The sequence below is a fragment of the Tursiops truncatus genome, chromosome 13 (genome assembly GCF_011762595.2).
Source record: "Tursiops truncatus isolate mTurTru1 chromosome 13, mTurTru1.mat.Y, whole genome shotgun sequence".
NCBI classification, from domain to species: domain Eukaryota; kingdom Metazoa; phylum Chordata; class Mammalia; order Artiodactyla; family Delphinidae; genus Tursiops; species Tursiops truncatus.
The window spans coordinates 28,808,697-28,823,856 of record NC_047046.1 but is presented as its reverse complement, the minus strand read 5'-3'; the positions used below and the strand labels follow the sequence as shown (position 1 = coordinate 28,823,856).

General features: G+C 43.0%; 1 protein-coding gene across 2 annotated transcripts in view; it reads right to left on the bottom strand.

Moving 5' to 3' along the window:
* Positions 1-15,160, bottom strand: part of PIEZO2 (piezo type mechanosensitive ion channel component 2) — a 332,921-nt gene that overhangs the window by 164,784 nt on the left and 152,977 nt on the right. For both annotated transcript variants that reach the window (XM_073790517.1, XM_073790518.1), the window contains exon 4: positions 9,850-9,892. In XM_073790517.1, the coding sequence (XP_073646618.1) occupies positions 9,850-9,892 (43 nt within the window). The remainder of the gene's footprint in view (positions 1-9,849; positions 9,893-15,160) is intronic.

Below are 15,160 nucleotides of genomic sequence, written 5' to 3'. Positions count from 1 at the left end.
TTCAGACCTGGATGTTGACAAATTCCAGTTTAAAATTCCCATTTCCAGTTCTTCTGCTTAACTTCTCTGTGTCTCGCATAACCATGTGCAAAAGGAGGGAGAGGGTATCTCTGGGTCTCAGAAGCTCCATGACCCAGACACGAATGTGTGATTCTGGGACCTAAGTTTAACTCTTGCTGCCCACCTGCTTCTGGGTAATTGAGGGATGGGAATGAACATTTATTTGCCGATTTTACAATTTGAGAAAGAAACACAACGATGTCTTCATCTAAACAAGGCTTTTAAAGTGGGGTTCAGGGACTGTGTTGTACTTTTGAATCCCCTGAACCTGCATGTAAAGTTTTTTTTCTTTATGTGCGTATGTGCATTTTTCTGGAAAGCTAGTCTATTACTTTCATCAGACTTTCTAAGGATCTGAGACATGACACTAACCCTTCTCCCCCCCAAAAAAATTGTCAGCCAAGGATTTCTAAAGAATCATAATTGTTGATTAAAGTAATAATATTATGAATAATAATAGTGCTATTTTGGGCTTTCATAGAATAAACCAATGCCAAAGAGAAAATCGGAATCCAAGCTTTTTAGTTTAGTATCAGTTAAGATGGTTTAGTACTGGCTTCTTCAGAAGGCAAACCCAGGGTGGAGGTTTATTTGGGAAGCCCTTCTGGTAAGTACAAGAGGTTGTGACCAGTGAGGGATGGAGAAGAGAGACACCCAGACAGGTGTCCTGTCTACAGGTCGCTGCCATAAGGGACAGAAGCCTATGCAATGCCCTTGGGTTGTCCCCAAGACTGAGCAGGGAGGCGGCAGCCCTTGCCCATGACTGCTCACTAACGCTTCTGGGCCTTTCCCCTCAGGCCCCTCCAGCACTGCCTGTGCTGGAGCGAATTTCTAAGGGGCAGGAGGAAGCCGCCGGGTGAGAAGCAGAGAGCTGCAGGCACTAGCTGGGGAGAGAGCAGCTGTGGGGTGGGCTCAGCCACCTGGACGAGACCCGTTTCATAATCCATCTTCTCCCACGCACCAAGTCCAAGTATTCACCAAGCTGTGATTTCAGACTGTATTTCCTGAAACACACTTGGTTCACACCCTCTCTCATATTCAATGTCACTGTCTCATTCAGACACTCGTAATCGCCCTCTGAACTCCTGCCATTGCTTTCTACAGGGCCTTCTGGCTCATCCTCTGGTCTGTGTCGCTGCCCATAGGACATTACTAGAAGCACACCCAACATCTTCCCCAGGCGTTACATCCTTCAAAGGCTCCCCAGCACTACCAGGTAAGAGCTACACTTCTGGTCTTGTCCGCAAAGTGCTTCCCGATGCGTTTTCACTGTCCTCAGTTTAATTTCCACGCTCATTTGTGCCTCATGCTCCACCTCTGACAGACGTACTCCAACGAAGCCATCCTCCAAAACCCTGCCTGGCAGCCCCTGAGGTCAAGCTTCCACAAACAGCTCCCCCCTCCCCCAACTAGGTAGCCAGGCTTCATCTCAGTCCTACCCCCCACATACACAATGACCCACCCTTGCTCTCCTCCACTTCTGTGCATCTATCATTATATGGTATCTGGTACATAGTAGGTGCTCAAAAAACACCCCCAAATGATTGCACTAAATGGAAGCATGAACTCACCATATCATCTTTAACGTTTACATGTTGGTATTTTCTATCAGACCAAGACCATGTCTCCCCATTCCCCTGCCCCCAGCCCCCAGCATAGTTATAATAATGCAGGCGCAGCAAACATGTGTGGACCCAAAGCATCATCAGTGCTGGCATGGCGGGTTGTAGATGAATGGGAAGCAGAGTCACATAAACCTAAGTTCTCATCAAGCCTCTGACACTCACTAGCTGTGTGATCTTGAATAAAATACTTAACCACTCTGGTTTTACTTCACTCATTTGTAAAATGGGGATGGTACACACATATATTATATGACTTCTTCCAACTAGACCCTCTCCTTTCCTGTAACAAGACTGTACATCCTGGCCATTCCCGTGTGACTGCAGGGCACCCCTGTAGGAAGAACCTGCTTCTCTGGCCATGACCTTGGAGTTGGCCACGTGACCTTCTCAGGCACTTGAAAGTAGCGGAAGTGGCCCGTGTCCCACCTGGGCACAGGCTCTAAAAGCCATGGTGGCTGTAGCAGTTTCTCCCCGGTCGCAAGCAAGGCATCCACCTAATGAAGGCCCTGGTTCAGCCTGGATCCCAGAAAGAAGAAGGCGCTTGGAGAAGATCCACAGTCGATCCAGCTTTTGCAGCTGATGTTTAATATGAGCAAGAAATAAACCTCTGGCCTCCTAAGTCACTGAGATACAAGGCTGTTAGCCAGAATAAGCCAGCAGAATCCAACTCTCAAAATGCTGTGAGAATTCCATAAACCAGACGAGCACTTAACAGAGAGCGAGGCCAGCGTATGAGAGATTTGAACAAATCTAAGTGCCTTCCCATCACGTGTGCATCTAGCCCAGGCGTGGGCACAAAGCAGAGGTTTGAAAATGTTCAAGTAAATGAATAAATAAATAAGTTGGGCTTAATTTTAAACACCAAAGCACAGAAGTATCCTTTACTTCCCGTCATTTTCTGAATATAGATTATTTTGACAAAAATTTTGTAACAATTTCCAAATAGCTGCTAAAGTTTCTAGAAATATTTATATACAGTCTGAAAAAATTAAATAATTTAGAAGTTCATCTTGTGGGAAGCTAGCACAACAACAGGGTAAATCTTTTAATCACAAGACATGCATTGTGTGCAAAAGTACTGCTATTTTAAAAGCTACAAGTATGACAACACACAACTACAACCCAACTAGGACCTCCCTGGTTTAACTCGGTAGACCACAAGATTACAGTAATGGTATGATTTGAATTTAATGTTTTTTCCTTTCTATGTGCTTCTCAGAGAAGTAATATATAGAAATGCTTGTCTTGCTTTAAATTAATAGGTATTCATATTATCCACGTTATCATACAGACTTAGGAACTTAAAAATTTCAGAAAAATAGGGCTTCCCTGGTGGCTCAGTGGTTGAGAGTCTGCCTGCCGATGCAGGGGACACAGGTTCGTGCCCCGGTCCGGGAAGATCCCACATGCCGCGGAGCGGCTAGGTCCATGAGCCATGGCCGTTGAACCTGAGCGTCCGGAGCCTGTGCTCCGCAACAGGAGAGGACACAATAGTGAGAGGCCCGCATACCGAAAAAAAAAAAAAAAATTCAGAAAAATATAGCAGAAACTATAGAAATTAATATCTTTGTTTCTATCACAATTGATTTCACTTAACCTCATTTGATTTCACTTAATCTCATTTCATGGATGTGAGTTTTCAAATAGAGAAGCATATCATAAAACCATCCTTGGAGCCTACCTTTCCATTATTCCTCAATATTTCACATAATATTACCTAAAGAAACAGCATTAATTTCAATTACACAGTGAATGAATTATACATAAAGCTGGAGGATAAAAACGAATTTAAAAATTGGCCTTAAATTTCTCAAGTAATTAATTCATGCTCCAAAAGAAAAGGCCAATAGAAATTAAAATGCATCAAGAAGGGCAGAATCCCTGAAAGTAGGGGTGAGGCCAACAGAGAAATGACACACTAATATTTATTTAAAAGGCCATTTGTTTATCAAACATTTATTAAATGCCTATTATTTGACAATCCCTGGGCTGGCACTAGAGGTTATAAAATAGTAAGACACACATCCTGCCCTCAGAAGCAAGGGTCTAGAATAAGACATATAAGACACACAAGATCATGAATACACCTGGTGGCTTCGTTACAGGAGGTGACAGGAGACAGGGAGGGAGCCTGAGGGCGGTGGCTGAGCCTGTGGGGAAGGTCCGGGAGGAGGTGGAGGTAGAGTACCGGTAGCTGCTGTGTCCTGAAGGGACCACAGACACAAAAGGGGGAAAACCAACGAAACAGGTGCAGAGACACCTGCTAAGCCTCCCTGCTTCTGCTGCCACAGAATCAGGTCCTCCAGTGTGTCTCCCTTTATCCGATCTTTCACTTTGCTCACCTGGGTGGGTCAGGTGCAAGATGCCTCAGTGAACAAGACGGATACGGCCCTGATTGCATGGAGCCCTTGACCCTAGTACTGGGATCCCATCATGGTGTCCAACTCAGGGCAGGAGACTCAGCAGTCAGAGGAGAGAGTCTCGGAAGGTCAGGGAATTAAGTAACTGTTCACAGGGACACACTCTCAAAGCCCCTCTGCTCTGAGGCCTGAGCCAGCTCGACCTGCAGGCTGCCCCGTCCTCCTACAAGCTGCGATGTACTGATAAGAAGATGCTGGGGCCCTGGTTTCCTGCCTTCTGCCCACGTGCTTCCCTATCAAGGACTCTGTCAACTCTTCACCAAACGTCTGATCAGTCAGTATGTGTCAGGCATATCAAGACAGACCCATCCTTCCTGCCCCAGAGTGGGAGAAACACAGGGGAACAGCTGCAGTCATAATTTACCCAGTACCATCAAGGAGGCACGTGAAAAGTGTTACAAGAAGAGGTGAGAGGAAGCCATCAGGCAAGGTTTCACAAAAGCAATGATGTCTAAAACTTGATGGAGGCGGGGAGCTCCCCATGAATAGACAGTGGGGTAGGGGAGCCAACAACAGACAGGCAGTGGGAGGCTGCCCTCCTAGCACCACCAAGACACAGCCACGCCTCTTGAACCATCTCTATACCAGGGAAAAAATCCTAGGGATAACTGTGTTTCATAAGAGCAGGCTGCCTTCAGGGAGATTTTATTTTATTTTATTTATTTAATTTATTTTTGAGATCTGTATTTTAAAATAGTCTTTGAAGGGGCAAGATATTTCATTCCACAATCCAAGCAGAGCATCAAATAAAATCATGTACAATAGGGTGAATACTAATGTAATCTGAGGTGCTGTGCTGATTATAGAGATTTATTAAGAATAACTACCTTGCTTTTTAAGTAAATAGGGGTGAGAAAGCAGTAGAAGATGGTTACTTTGAAAGAGGCATCGATAAGATTTCCCTGAGAGCAGAAACCTTATTTCTGTTGGCGGGTTACTGTGCACAAGCCCACTAACTCGCTGAAATATTTTTTCTCCAGTGAAAAGTGTAGCTTAAGAAAGAGAAGACCCCGTGCAGACCTCACTCACAGCTTCCTGTGAGGACACTAGCGCTTTCTGGTGGCTCCACTTCCTGTCCCCTCCTGCACACACAGCAGAGGGATATATGCTCCTGGCCCCTAAATCAGCACAGTGACTTGCTTTGGGCCATGAACTGTGACTTGTGGTGACAGATGCAACTTCCAGGCGAAACACTTAAAATCCAGTGCGCAATTCCCCAAATTCTGCTTCCATGCTTAAGCAAACTCAGAAACATCATGTCAAGACAGAGGTGTCACAGACTGAAGCCAAACAGTGACACACCTTGCACAGGCAACCTCCCCACGAAGTTGTCTGCCTCCTCATCAGATTTTGCACAAACGAGAAAGAAGCATTTGTTGTAAGAAGCCACGGGGAACCTGGGACACTCCCTGGCTGATACACTTGCTTAGAACTTGCAGAGTATCAGTGCAGGGACAGGGCCAGGCCTACCTGCATCACCATTACCTCGATGAGTGAGTGACTTATGCTTTGGAAATATTTATAATCAAAAGTTTAGAAAATCTGCAGGGAAAGGTAAGCTTTCTGAATGAAATAAAAAATGTTAGGCACAGATATTTTTCTCCATAATGAGAACAAAAACAAAACAACTGAGTCTCCTTTTGTTATGCAGATAGCAATATCTACAACCAGGAGTGGAAAGGGGTCTTGGGAGTGGCACCAAAGTTGTAGGAACCTATATCTTATACCCTAACCCGAGCCCTAACCCTAACCCTAACCCTAACCAAAATTACAGGAGCCTATATCCTTCCTATGTCACGAGCACTCCTCTGATGAAATCGAAAACTAAACTCCTGATATCGCCCACAGAGAGCAACTGTTTGCAAGGTGAACATAACACATTATCATGAATTCAGCCATATAAACTGTGACAATGTGTATTTATTCTGAGACAGTGTATATAATAATGGCATGGTTTCTGGGAAGGAAAGGGCTGCACACTGTCTCATCGTGTTACAGGCAGGCTCAATCCCTAGATCTTCCCTTGGATTACAAAATGTACAGCAGAGGACACCTTTGCTTTCTTCTTCTTGGAGAAAGCTTTGAGGTTTAGCTGACTCAGTCACTTTGTTTTTACATGTGACCACTTTAAAATATTCAGCTAGCCAACAGACTGATGGGCAAACTTCAAAGGACATGGTGCTGAAAGGATCAATATCTCTTACAATGGCTCTAAAGAAGCAGATAGCTTCATTTAGGATATAAGTGGAATTCCCTTTAAGAGAAAGACGAGGATAAACTTGAGAAGAAATCAAGCAAGGCCATATTTAACGGCACAGCTTAACATGGTCTTTGCAACTGTAAATGCACAACAACCCCATAGATCAATATCTGCTCTGTATTTTAAGACACTCGATGCAATGCAGAGATGGTTCCCCTGCCCTTTAATGAGGCAACACTGGACAACGTGGGAAAACACAGGATGACATTTTAAGATAACATCTAAAACCAGGGATGATCTCTAAACTAGGACTGCAGTTCAAAACTACAGCATATCCTTAATAATATTTTTATTTGTACATTTATTTGGAAGCATACCCATTTTAGAGAGCCATTATAATATGGAAATTATACTGTCTGGCTTTCTTCAAAATGTTCATTAAGTGAGAACAGCCGATAAGACTTGAGACTAAAGATTACGTCCCCAGAGCTACAGGGATAAGAAAAATAAAACAACACAAAGCCAAAGAAGGCTATAATTCAAGCATTCAGTGTGGTTGGGTGTAGAAAGCCAGGCAGACCTTCGCTTAAATGCAGGTCAATACGCCCACATGGCTATGACTCTCTGGGTAGCTACTTGATCTTCTTCCGGTTTCCTTCCCTGTCAGATGAGGCCCAGAGTCTACAGTGTGGGTCACACAGGACGGCTAGTAGCCAATCCAGCCAGCTTCCTGTTTTTGTAAATAAAGTTTTATCGGAACACAGCCATGCTCATTGTCTGTGGCTGCCTTCTGCTACAACAGAAGAACCTGAAATGTGGCCTATCCACCCTGCAGAGTAAAAGTTTGCCAATCCCTCGTCTGTGGGATTGTTGTATGGACTGGAAATGATTGGCGCACGGCAGTTGTTTTCATTAAATCGTTATTCAAGTAAGCAAAAGATTAAGATCATGCAAACTAGGAAGAGTATGTTCCAATTGCCAAATTCTGCAGATCGATGAATCCTTAATCATCTTGGAAGAAGCTCTTGCCCTGAGTGCTTCACTCAGGAGACAGCAAAGAATCTCAGCCTGCACTTTGCTCTACAGAAAAATGACTCAGGATAAATGCAGATTAAAAGGACACTGAGGGCTTCCCTGGTGGTGCAGTGGTTGAGGGTCCACCTGCCGATGCAGGGGACGCGGGTTCGTGCCCCGGTCTGGGAGGATCCCACATGCCGCGGAGCGGCTGGGCCCTTGGGCCATGGCTGCTGGGCCTGTGCGTCCGGAGCCTGTGCTCCGCAACGGGAGAGGCCACAACAGTGAGAGGCCCGCGTACCGCAAATAAAAAAAGGACACTGAGATACCATTTCTCACCTAACAGATGGGCAAAAAAATCTCAAGTTTGACAGCATGTTCTGTTGGCGAGGCTCTGGGGAAACAACTGCTCTCATCCACTGCTGGCGGGGGGTGCAAACTGCTGAAATTTTAAGAGAGAAATTTGGCAATGTTTAGCAAAATTCCATAAAAACTTATTCTTTGATTGTACTTGGCAACCTATCCCTCGGATATCTGGCAAAAATACAAGTGTGCACAAGGTTATTCATTTCAAGGTATTCTGGTAAGAGCCAAAGGCTGGGAGCCGCCTCCGTGTCCACCCTTGGGATAAATGGCTGACTCCAGGTCCAGGATACTGGGTGGGCTTGATAACTCCAGCTATGCTAGAAGGACGGAAACGATAAAGGACCAGGTGGCCTGCATCAAAGGACAAGACGTCAACACGAAGTTGCCCCCAATGGCAGAAAGGGAGTGATTTGAGTTTACATGAAACAGAGGGTAGAATGACAAGGTAAACAATGCCACCAACAGACACATCCAGACAAGACAGCGGTTCTCCAAGACAGCTGAGCTGGTTTCCTCGGAAGCCAGGAAAGTGAAGAGAAACCCAACGAAGATGGGAGGGAATCGGGGGACGCGATCCCAACACAGAGGCTTGAGATGTGACAACAGAACAGAATGTGTGGTGACCATGGTAACTGGCCTTATGGTGGTGACCATTTCGTGATGTATAAAAATATCAAATCATTATGTTGTACACCTGAAACTAATATATTGTATGTTAATTATAACTCAGTCAAAAAAATTTTTTTAACTTTTTAAAACTAAAAAATTAAAATGTAATGTGTGGGCTTTAGAAGCATGCTGATTCAAACCAATATCTGTAAGATGACATTTTTGAGATGATCAGGAAATGTAAACATTGACTGGGTATTAAATGGTGCTAAGGACTTACTGGTATTTGTATTTGGTACCACTGCGGCATCATGATTCTGAAAGAAAACATCCATTTTTTCAGAGACGTATACTGACTTAAGGGATGAACTGACATGATACCTGAGATTTTCTTTACAATATTTTAGCCCCCTCCCCCCTAAACATGGACAAAGCAAGTATGGCAAAGTGTCCTTGAAGCTGGGCAACAGATAACTGATGTTCAATTTGCTCTTCTCTCCTCTTCGGTTATCGTTGACATTTTTCGGAACACAAAAGAAGAATCAAGAGAAAGATGCTTTGGGGAAAGGTTTCACACACGGTGAGGCCGCACATGATATTCCAGCTTTTAAGTTGATCCATGAGATCTGCCCATCCCAAGCCAACCTCCTCCAATAACCTCAAGGACTACCTGTGGGAACTCACTGGGAGATCAACAGTAACAGTGCTGACAGGATGTAAGTGTACGGAGAGAAATAAATAAACCTTTGAGTCAATTAAAAATGGTACCAGAAATGCTATCACAGTCAGCCTGGTGATGAGCTAGCTGTAGTCACTCGCTACTGGAGAAATGATGCATTCTAAGGTATTTTATTATCCCTTTTATATGCTCTAAGCGCTCTGTCAGCTTGATCAATAGACATAAAAACACATTTTCAATACGATGAAAAGAACTAGTCAAAAGCTACCTTTAGAGTAAAAAAAAAAAAAATCACTTTTCTCTCTTTCAATAGCTGTATCGACATTGCAAGTTCACTATGAGATGCTAAATGCCCTTTATGCTGCCATTAGGCCTATATTGACCCTACCTCCACATTTTCTGATGTTATAATGAGTATGCTTTTTCTCTTCTGGTGTAGAAATGCTTTTAGCAAAGAGTGACACGATCTCAGTCTTCCACTTTGAGCTAATAAGATTGGACAATTTTAATTATTGCAAAGATATCAATATAAATATAAATTTCTCTGTACTAAACCTGTAGAACTAAATATAACACATGACATCAGAAAGAGTTTACTCTCTTTTCTGTGATGCTCTAATTCTACAATTTACCTTTCACACTATTTCAAGTTGAAGAAGCATTTTCACATAAATTGCTCCATTCAATCTACATTTTCACTCTGTGTGCAGGCAAAAATGTCATAAAGCAAAGGTCTACTTTACAAGGAAATTGAGGCTCAAAAACGATGACTTACTCAAGGGCATAGTCACTGAAGTAATGGTGGCAAGACCACCAATTTATAGTCAATGAACTGCTTGGAATAAAATAGGCCATGAGTCACCAAGCCCTGCTTACCTTTCAAAGCCGATCTGTCGGAATGTCTTTTCCCAGGTTGAGCCTGTAACAGAAGGAAGAGATGTTATTAAATGCACAACAAGGATTCAGTTTTGCCCTGATTTTGCACAGCCTGGTAGAGATTTGCTTGTACATCTAAGCAGAATGACTGTCTTTCCTCAAAGGCATCCCTCCCTGCCTCCCCAAATGGCCTTTCAGAGACCAGCCCAGGTGAGTGCATGCCACCACCACCCCCGCCCCCAGTAACAGAGCAGACCAATAAATCATTCTCTAAAAGTCTACATGTGTCCCAAGCAGAAAAATGTGTAATACTCTCCTGTTAAAAGTAATGAAATAGTAGCACATTGTAAGCTGCACTCTCCAAAATTCAACTTTTAACTTCACGTGGCATTTGGAAAGCTAGAGGGCACTTTGACATTCCAGTCCACTAGACACCATGGCTTTACCTCCTCAATGCTGAAGCACAGGATTTACATGTATTTTTTAAGCTGAACATTTTAATTGGAAGTCTCCTGAGTGTGAAAACGCTGTTTCCAGTGACACAATTTGACAAATAGTGTATCCAAGTCCACAGAAGAATAGCTAGATATAAAAATGATTTTCTACAATTTTTTCATGAAATAATTCTTCCCTACATTATAAGCATAACAATTTTCTGAGTACTTAATGTAAAGAAAAGTGCTCATTTTTATCAAAGACCATGTCAATAAGAAGCCTGCATTCGTGAGAGGTAAGGGTTCTGCTAACCCACACTTTGACATTTTCCCGATGCTCAGTAGTGGCAACAATATCTTGATCTCAGTAACTGTTCAAGTAGACACCACTGCCCGCCCCCCCACCCCCCCAGCCCTAAATCCCTGAGCTGTGTTACGTACTAGTTGCGTTAATAATCACAGCAGATAATCACTACCTTTCTGTACAGTTTAGTCTTGCAAACAGGAAGTGGTGAATTCAGCACTGGGTCTCCAGAGGCAGTTAAAAGCCACCCTGCTTCTGTTCCTCAAGTCACAGTAAGCCAGGATGGCACTTATGTTTCTTTCTTGAGAACTCTGCCTCCAGTGCTTTATTCTCGGGCGGACAATCAGTGCCTCCTAGGCATTAGACAGACTTTCTGGAAAGACAGGAGATTATACCAAGTAGTTTCCTGGGCCCTCTCTGAGGACCAAGCTAGTCCCAAGGGAGCATGAATGTGGTGATTTCACTAAGGGACTTGGGTTCATACTACTCGGTTATGATGGAGCGTTTTAAATAATTGCTATAAATAATGCAGGACTAAATTGGGGATCAGAAGTACACACACATGCGTACACACATAAATTTAAAGCAGATCAGGTTTATCTCCTCGGACGAAGTTACTCTTGCCCAGTTGAATTCCAATAGGCTTTGCTAAGTAGGAGGAAAAGACCTGGAATTTTAGTTAAGCAGCCCAGGAATTTCCGATGGCCCCTGAACCAGGGGAGTGGGCCCCATATGAATGTCGTCTGTCCTGTGAGTCACATGCAAAACAATGGAGAATCCCCATCTCAGGAATTCTTAAACGACAGTTATCCTGCCCCTGAATACTAGCAATTAAGACACTGCCCAAGAATATATAACCTGAATCAGAAACCACGCTGAACTCCGGGACCGCTGGCAACAGTCTGGCCCAAAGTCAGAGGTGGGAGAGATTAAGAGCCTCACGCCAAGTGAGAAGCAGACAGTCTGTGCTCGGACCCAGTGGGGAGGGTTGGGGTAGGGAGGCATTTAGATGCTACTTCTCTTGACTTCTCTTGCTTTCATTGAGAAACAAAGCACCTTTTAACTTTTTCCACATTTCCATTTTTTCCCCAGATCTTCTCAGCGCATTCTAAAATTGATTTTTAAAATAGACTCCATTTATTATCAAGGTAAAATAAAAATAAATGATTTTGCTAGACTGCACATTCAGGCTCTTAAAACACGGAACTTTAATTAAGAAATAGGTTCCATTTTCATATTTCTGAGAAAAATAAACTTATTCCAAAAGGGCAGAACAAGGTAAAAGTTTTGGGGTCAAGACTTCCAGGACTCCTTAAAATAAATATTATTAACCCATTCAACCAAGCACAGTGGAGATGGGGGAACACAACTTCCTTCCTGTCACTAGAAGTCAATTTAATTAGTAATTTGAGCATCTTACATGCCATAGGTGCTCATCATCGTTTGCTGGCGATCCTCTACTAAACATCTTAATACATTAGGTATGAGACTGAATATATTAAAATATGGTTTCTGTCCTCGAATACCACATACTCTAGAGGTTTGGGTTTTTGTGTCTTTTGTGAGCACTTAGTCATGGGGAAAGGAGAAACACAATAAATGGAACAGACATATCCAGATCCTTTGGCACCAAGGATATTTTTGACAGCCCATTATTCAGTTGCTGGGGAATTCTTTTACAGCCATTCACCATGTTTTACATGGTAAAGTAATATGATTCTCCCGTGCCAGAGCAGTCCAACACAGAGAGAAAAGCAGAGAAAACAAAGTTGCTGGCAGACTTCCTTGATTCAACACTTTTTAAATGAGATTTATAATATGAAGTCTAGAACATGTTACAGTCTGCAGGTGAAAGCAAAGGACAGCAACAATGAAAAGAAGGGAAATGTATAGCATAGAGAAATGGATATAATTCACTAGAGGGGTTGTTCCTTTCCAATGTTAGATGAAGTAGTTAGAAATAATGCATTGCATTCTTCACTTTTAAAAATTAGTTACCAAAGGGGGAAGGTGAGGGGAGGGATAAATTAGAAGTTTGGGATTAACATATACACACTACTATATATACAATAGATAATCAACAAGGTCCTACTGTAGAGCACCAGGAACTCTACTCAGTATTCTGTAATAACCTATATGGGAAAAGAATCTGAAAAAGAATGGATATATGTATATGTATAACTGAATCACTTTGCTGTACACCTGAGACTAACACAACATTGTAAATCAACTATACTCCAATATAAAATAAATTTAAATCTAAAATAATTAAATTAAAGAAGAATTTCCCTTGATAGCATTGGCATCTCAATGACAGAGCTGACAGCTAGAGCAGAGGGAGGGTAACCGAGTCCAAAAGCTGGAAACAAACCCTGGGCTAAATGTCACTCAGTCTGCAGGGCAAGTTCCAGTGTCTCATCCATGTGTGTCTCAGGTAACAAAATATCCCTTAACATCCTTCAGCACCAACACTCCAAGTGGGAAGTGCCGTGCCCAGAAGTAGGGCATCTACTCCTGGAACGAATCGAATCCATTGACAGCTACTCCTTTACAAGGTGAACCAGGCTCTGTGCATCCATCCTCCCTCTCCTCCCTCTTCCATCCCATGCTCCTGCTGGCCTCAGCAGCTTCCAAGTTCCTGTCTCTCCGCAACAGAAAGCAGTTTTGGAGACCTCCTTTCTTTGGGAACTACTTTGCCCCAGCCAATAAGCTGCTTCTGCGGGCCCCAAGGCATCCTACCTCCCACCCTGGCCATGGGGGCAGGGGATCTGGACATCCTCGCAGCACCTGTCTCCTGGTCACAGGTGACCATATGTGCATGTGATGGGCTAGGCCAGGCCAAAGCGGAACCTTCTCTAGGCAGGTAAGAAGCTCTTTTCCTCACCTGTCGGAGAATCAAGGTCATGTGAGCCCAGCCCTGACAATGTTCCCAATATGATGGCCACAGGGAGAACGCTGTGTAAGAGGAAAAAAGGGGTCCTGAGCAGAGGGAAGCCAGGAAAGAGGAGAGGGGGCTGCTGATGGCATCCCAGGGTCTGTTCCCAGCAGTTCTTGGTGTCCCCACCTTCCTGCCACTCCTGTTACAAGAGAGGAAAATCTGTGTTGTTTCCTCCAGTGCTAAGTCTAGTTTCAAGTCTGACATTTGTATCTCGAAGAGCACCACATATGAACAAGAAAAATAAGATTTTAACAACACCTTGAGCATCAAAATTTTAGGTGGGAATTAAAATATTTTTAAGAAATTCCAGCTTTTTAAAACCATATTTTAAATTAAGAGAATGGACATTCTCCCCCAAATTAACATAGCAATAGAAACATGTAAGCCAAGACAAGGAAGGAACCTAAGTGTCCATCCACAGGTGAATGGATAAAGAACATGTGAGGTAGATAGACAGACAGGTAGATATAATGTAATATAGATGTAATATATATGTGTATATATATACAATGTAATATTACTCGGCCATAAAAAAAACAAAATAATGCCATTTGCAGCAACATGGATGGACCTAGAGATTATCATACTAAGTGAAGTAAATCAGAAAGAAAAGACAAATACAATGTACCACTTATATGTGGAATTGAAAAAAATGATACAAATGAATTTATTTACACAACAAATAGATCCAAAGACACAGAAAACAAACTTATGGTTACCAGGGGGGAAGAGGGGCAGGCAAGGGATAAATTGGGAGATTGGGATTGACATATACGCACTACTATATATAGAATAGATAATCAGCAATGTTCTGCTGTATAGCACAGGGAACCATATTCAATATCTTGTAATAACCTATAATGGCAAAGAATCTGAAAAAGAATGCATACATATATATATGTATGTATAACCGAATCACTTTGCTGTGCACCTGAAACTAACACAACATTGTAAATCAACTATAATTCAATTAAACAAACCGGGTTACACTCACCCCCTTACCAGGTGCCCACTTATACATATCAGCTAATTTAATCCATGAGGTCAGTACTATTATTATCCCTCTTTCGGGTGATAAGCTGAGGGGTGGGGGATTCGGGACTGCAGACCCAGCGCTTTAACTCCCTCCCTCACCCTGCATGGGGGTCCTGTCCTTGTCTCTCCTTCCTTCCTCCTTTTCCTCCTTCCTATCATTTGTCTCTTGCCCCGATCTGGTTATAATATAGATTCAAAATATTTCATTTTTAGCTCCACAAAGTTTTGTGCGTCTGGTTATTAACTTAAGAAGCACGAAGTGCCTAGAGCAGACGTGCTGTGTCATCAAACCCCTCCTCTGGAACCCGCGAGCTTCTACCGCGGTAATTTTGTGAAACACTCAGTACGCCCAGCAGGAGCTCAGTCTGTACAAATACACGTAGATATGTACCTGGTACATGATGGAGCAGGGCTGATTATTTTTTATTTCATCTAATTTTTCTGTAGTCGCGGTTTAAAACCACAGGGCTTTGACTGTTACTTGAAACCAGCCAACTGTGTTCTCCCAGCCCGGCTCTGGTCGTCTGTATTTTTTTAGACAAATTACTCTGGGGTCTTTATAACACCAAGGAGTTTTCCACAGCTCCCATTCAGTTTGTA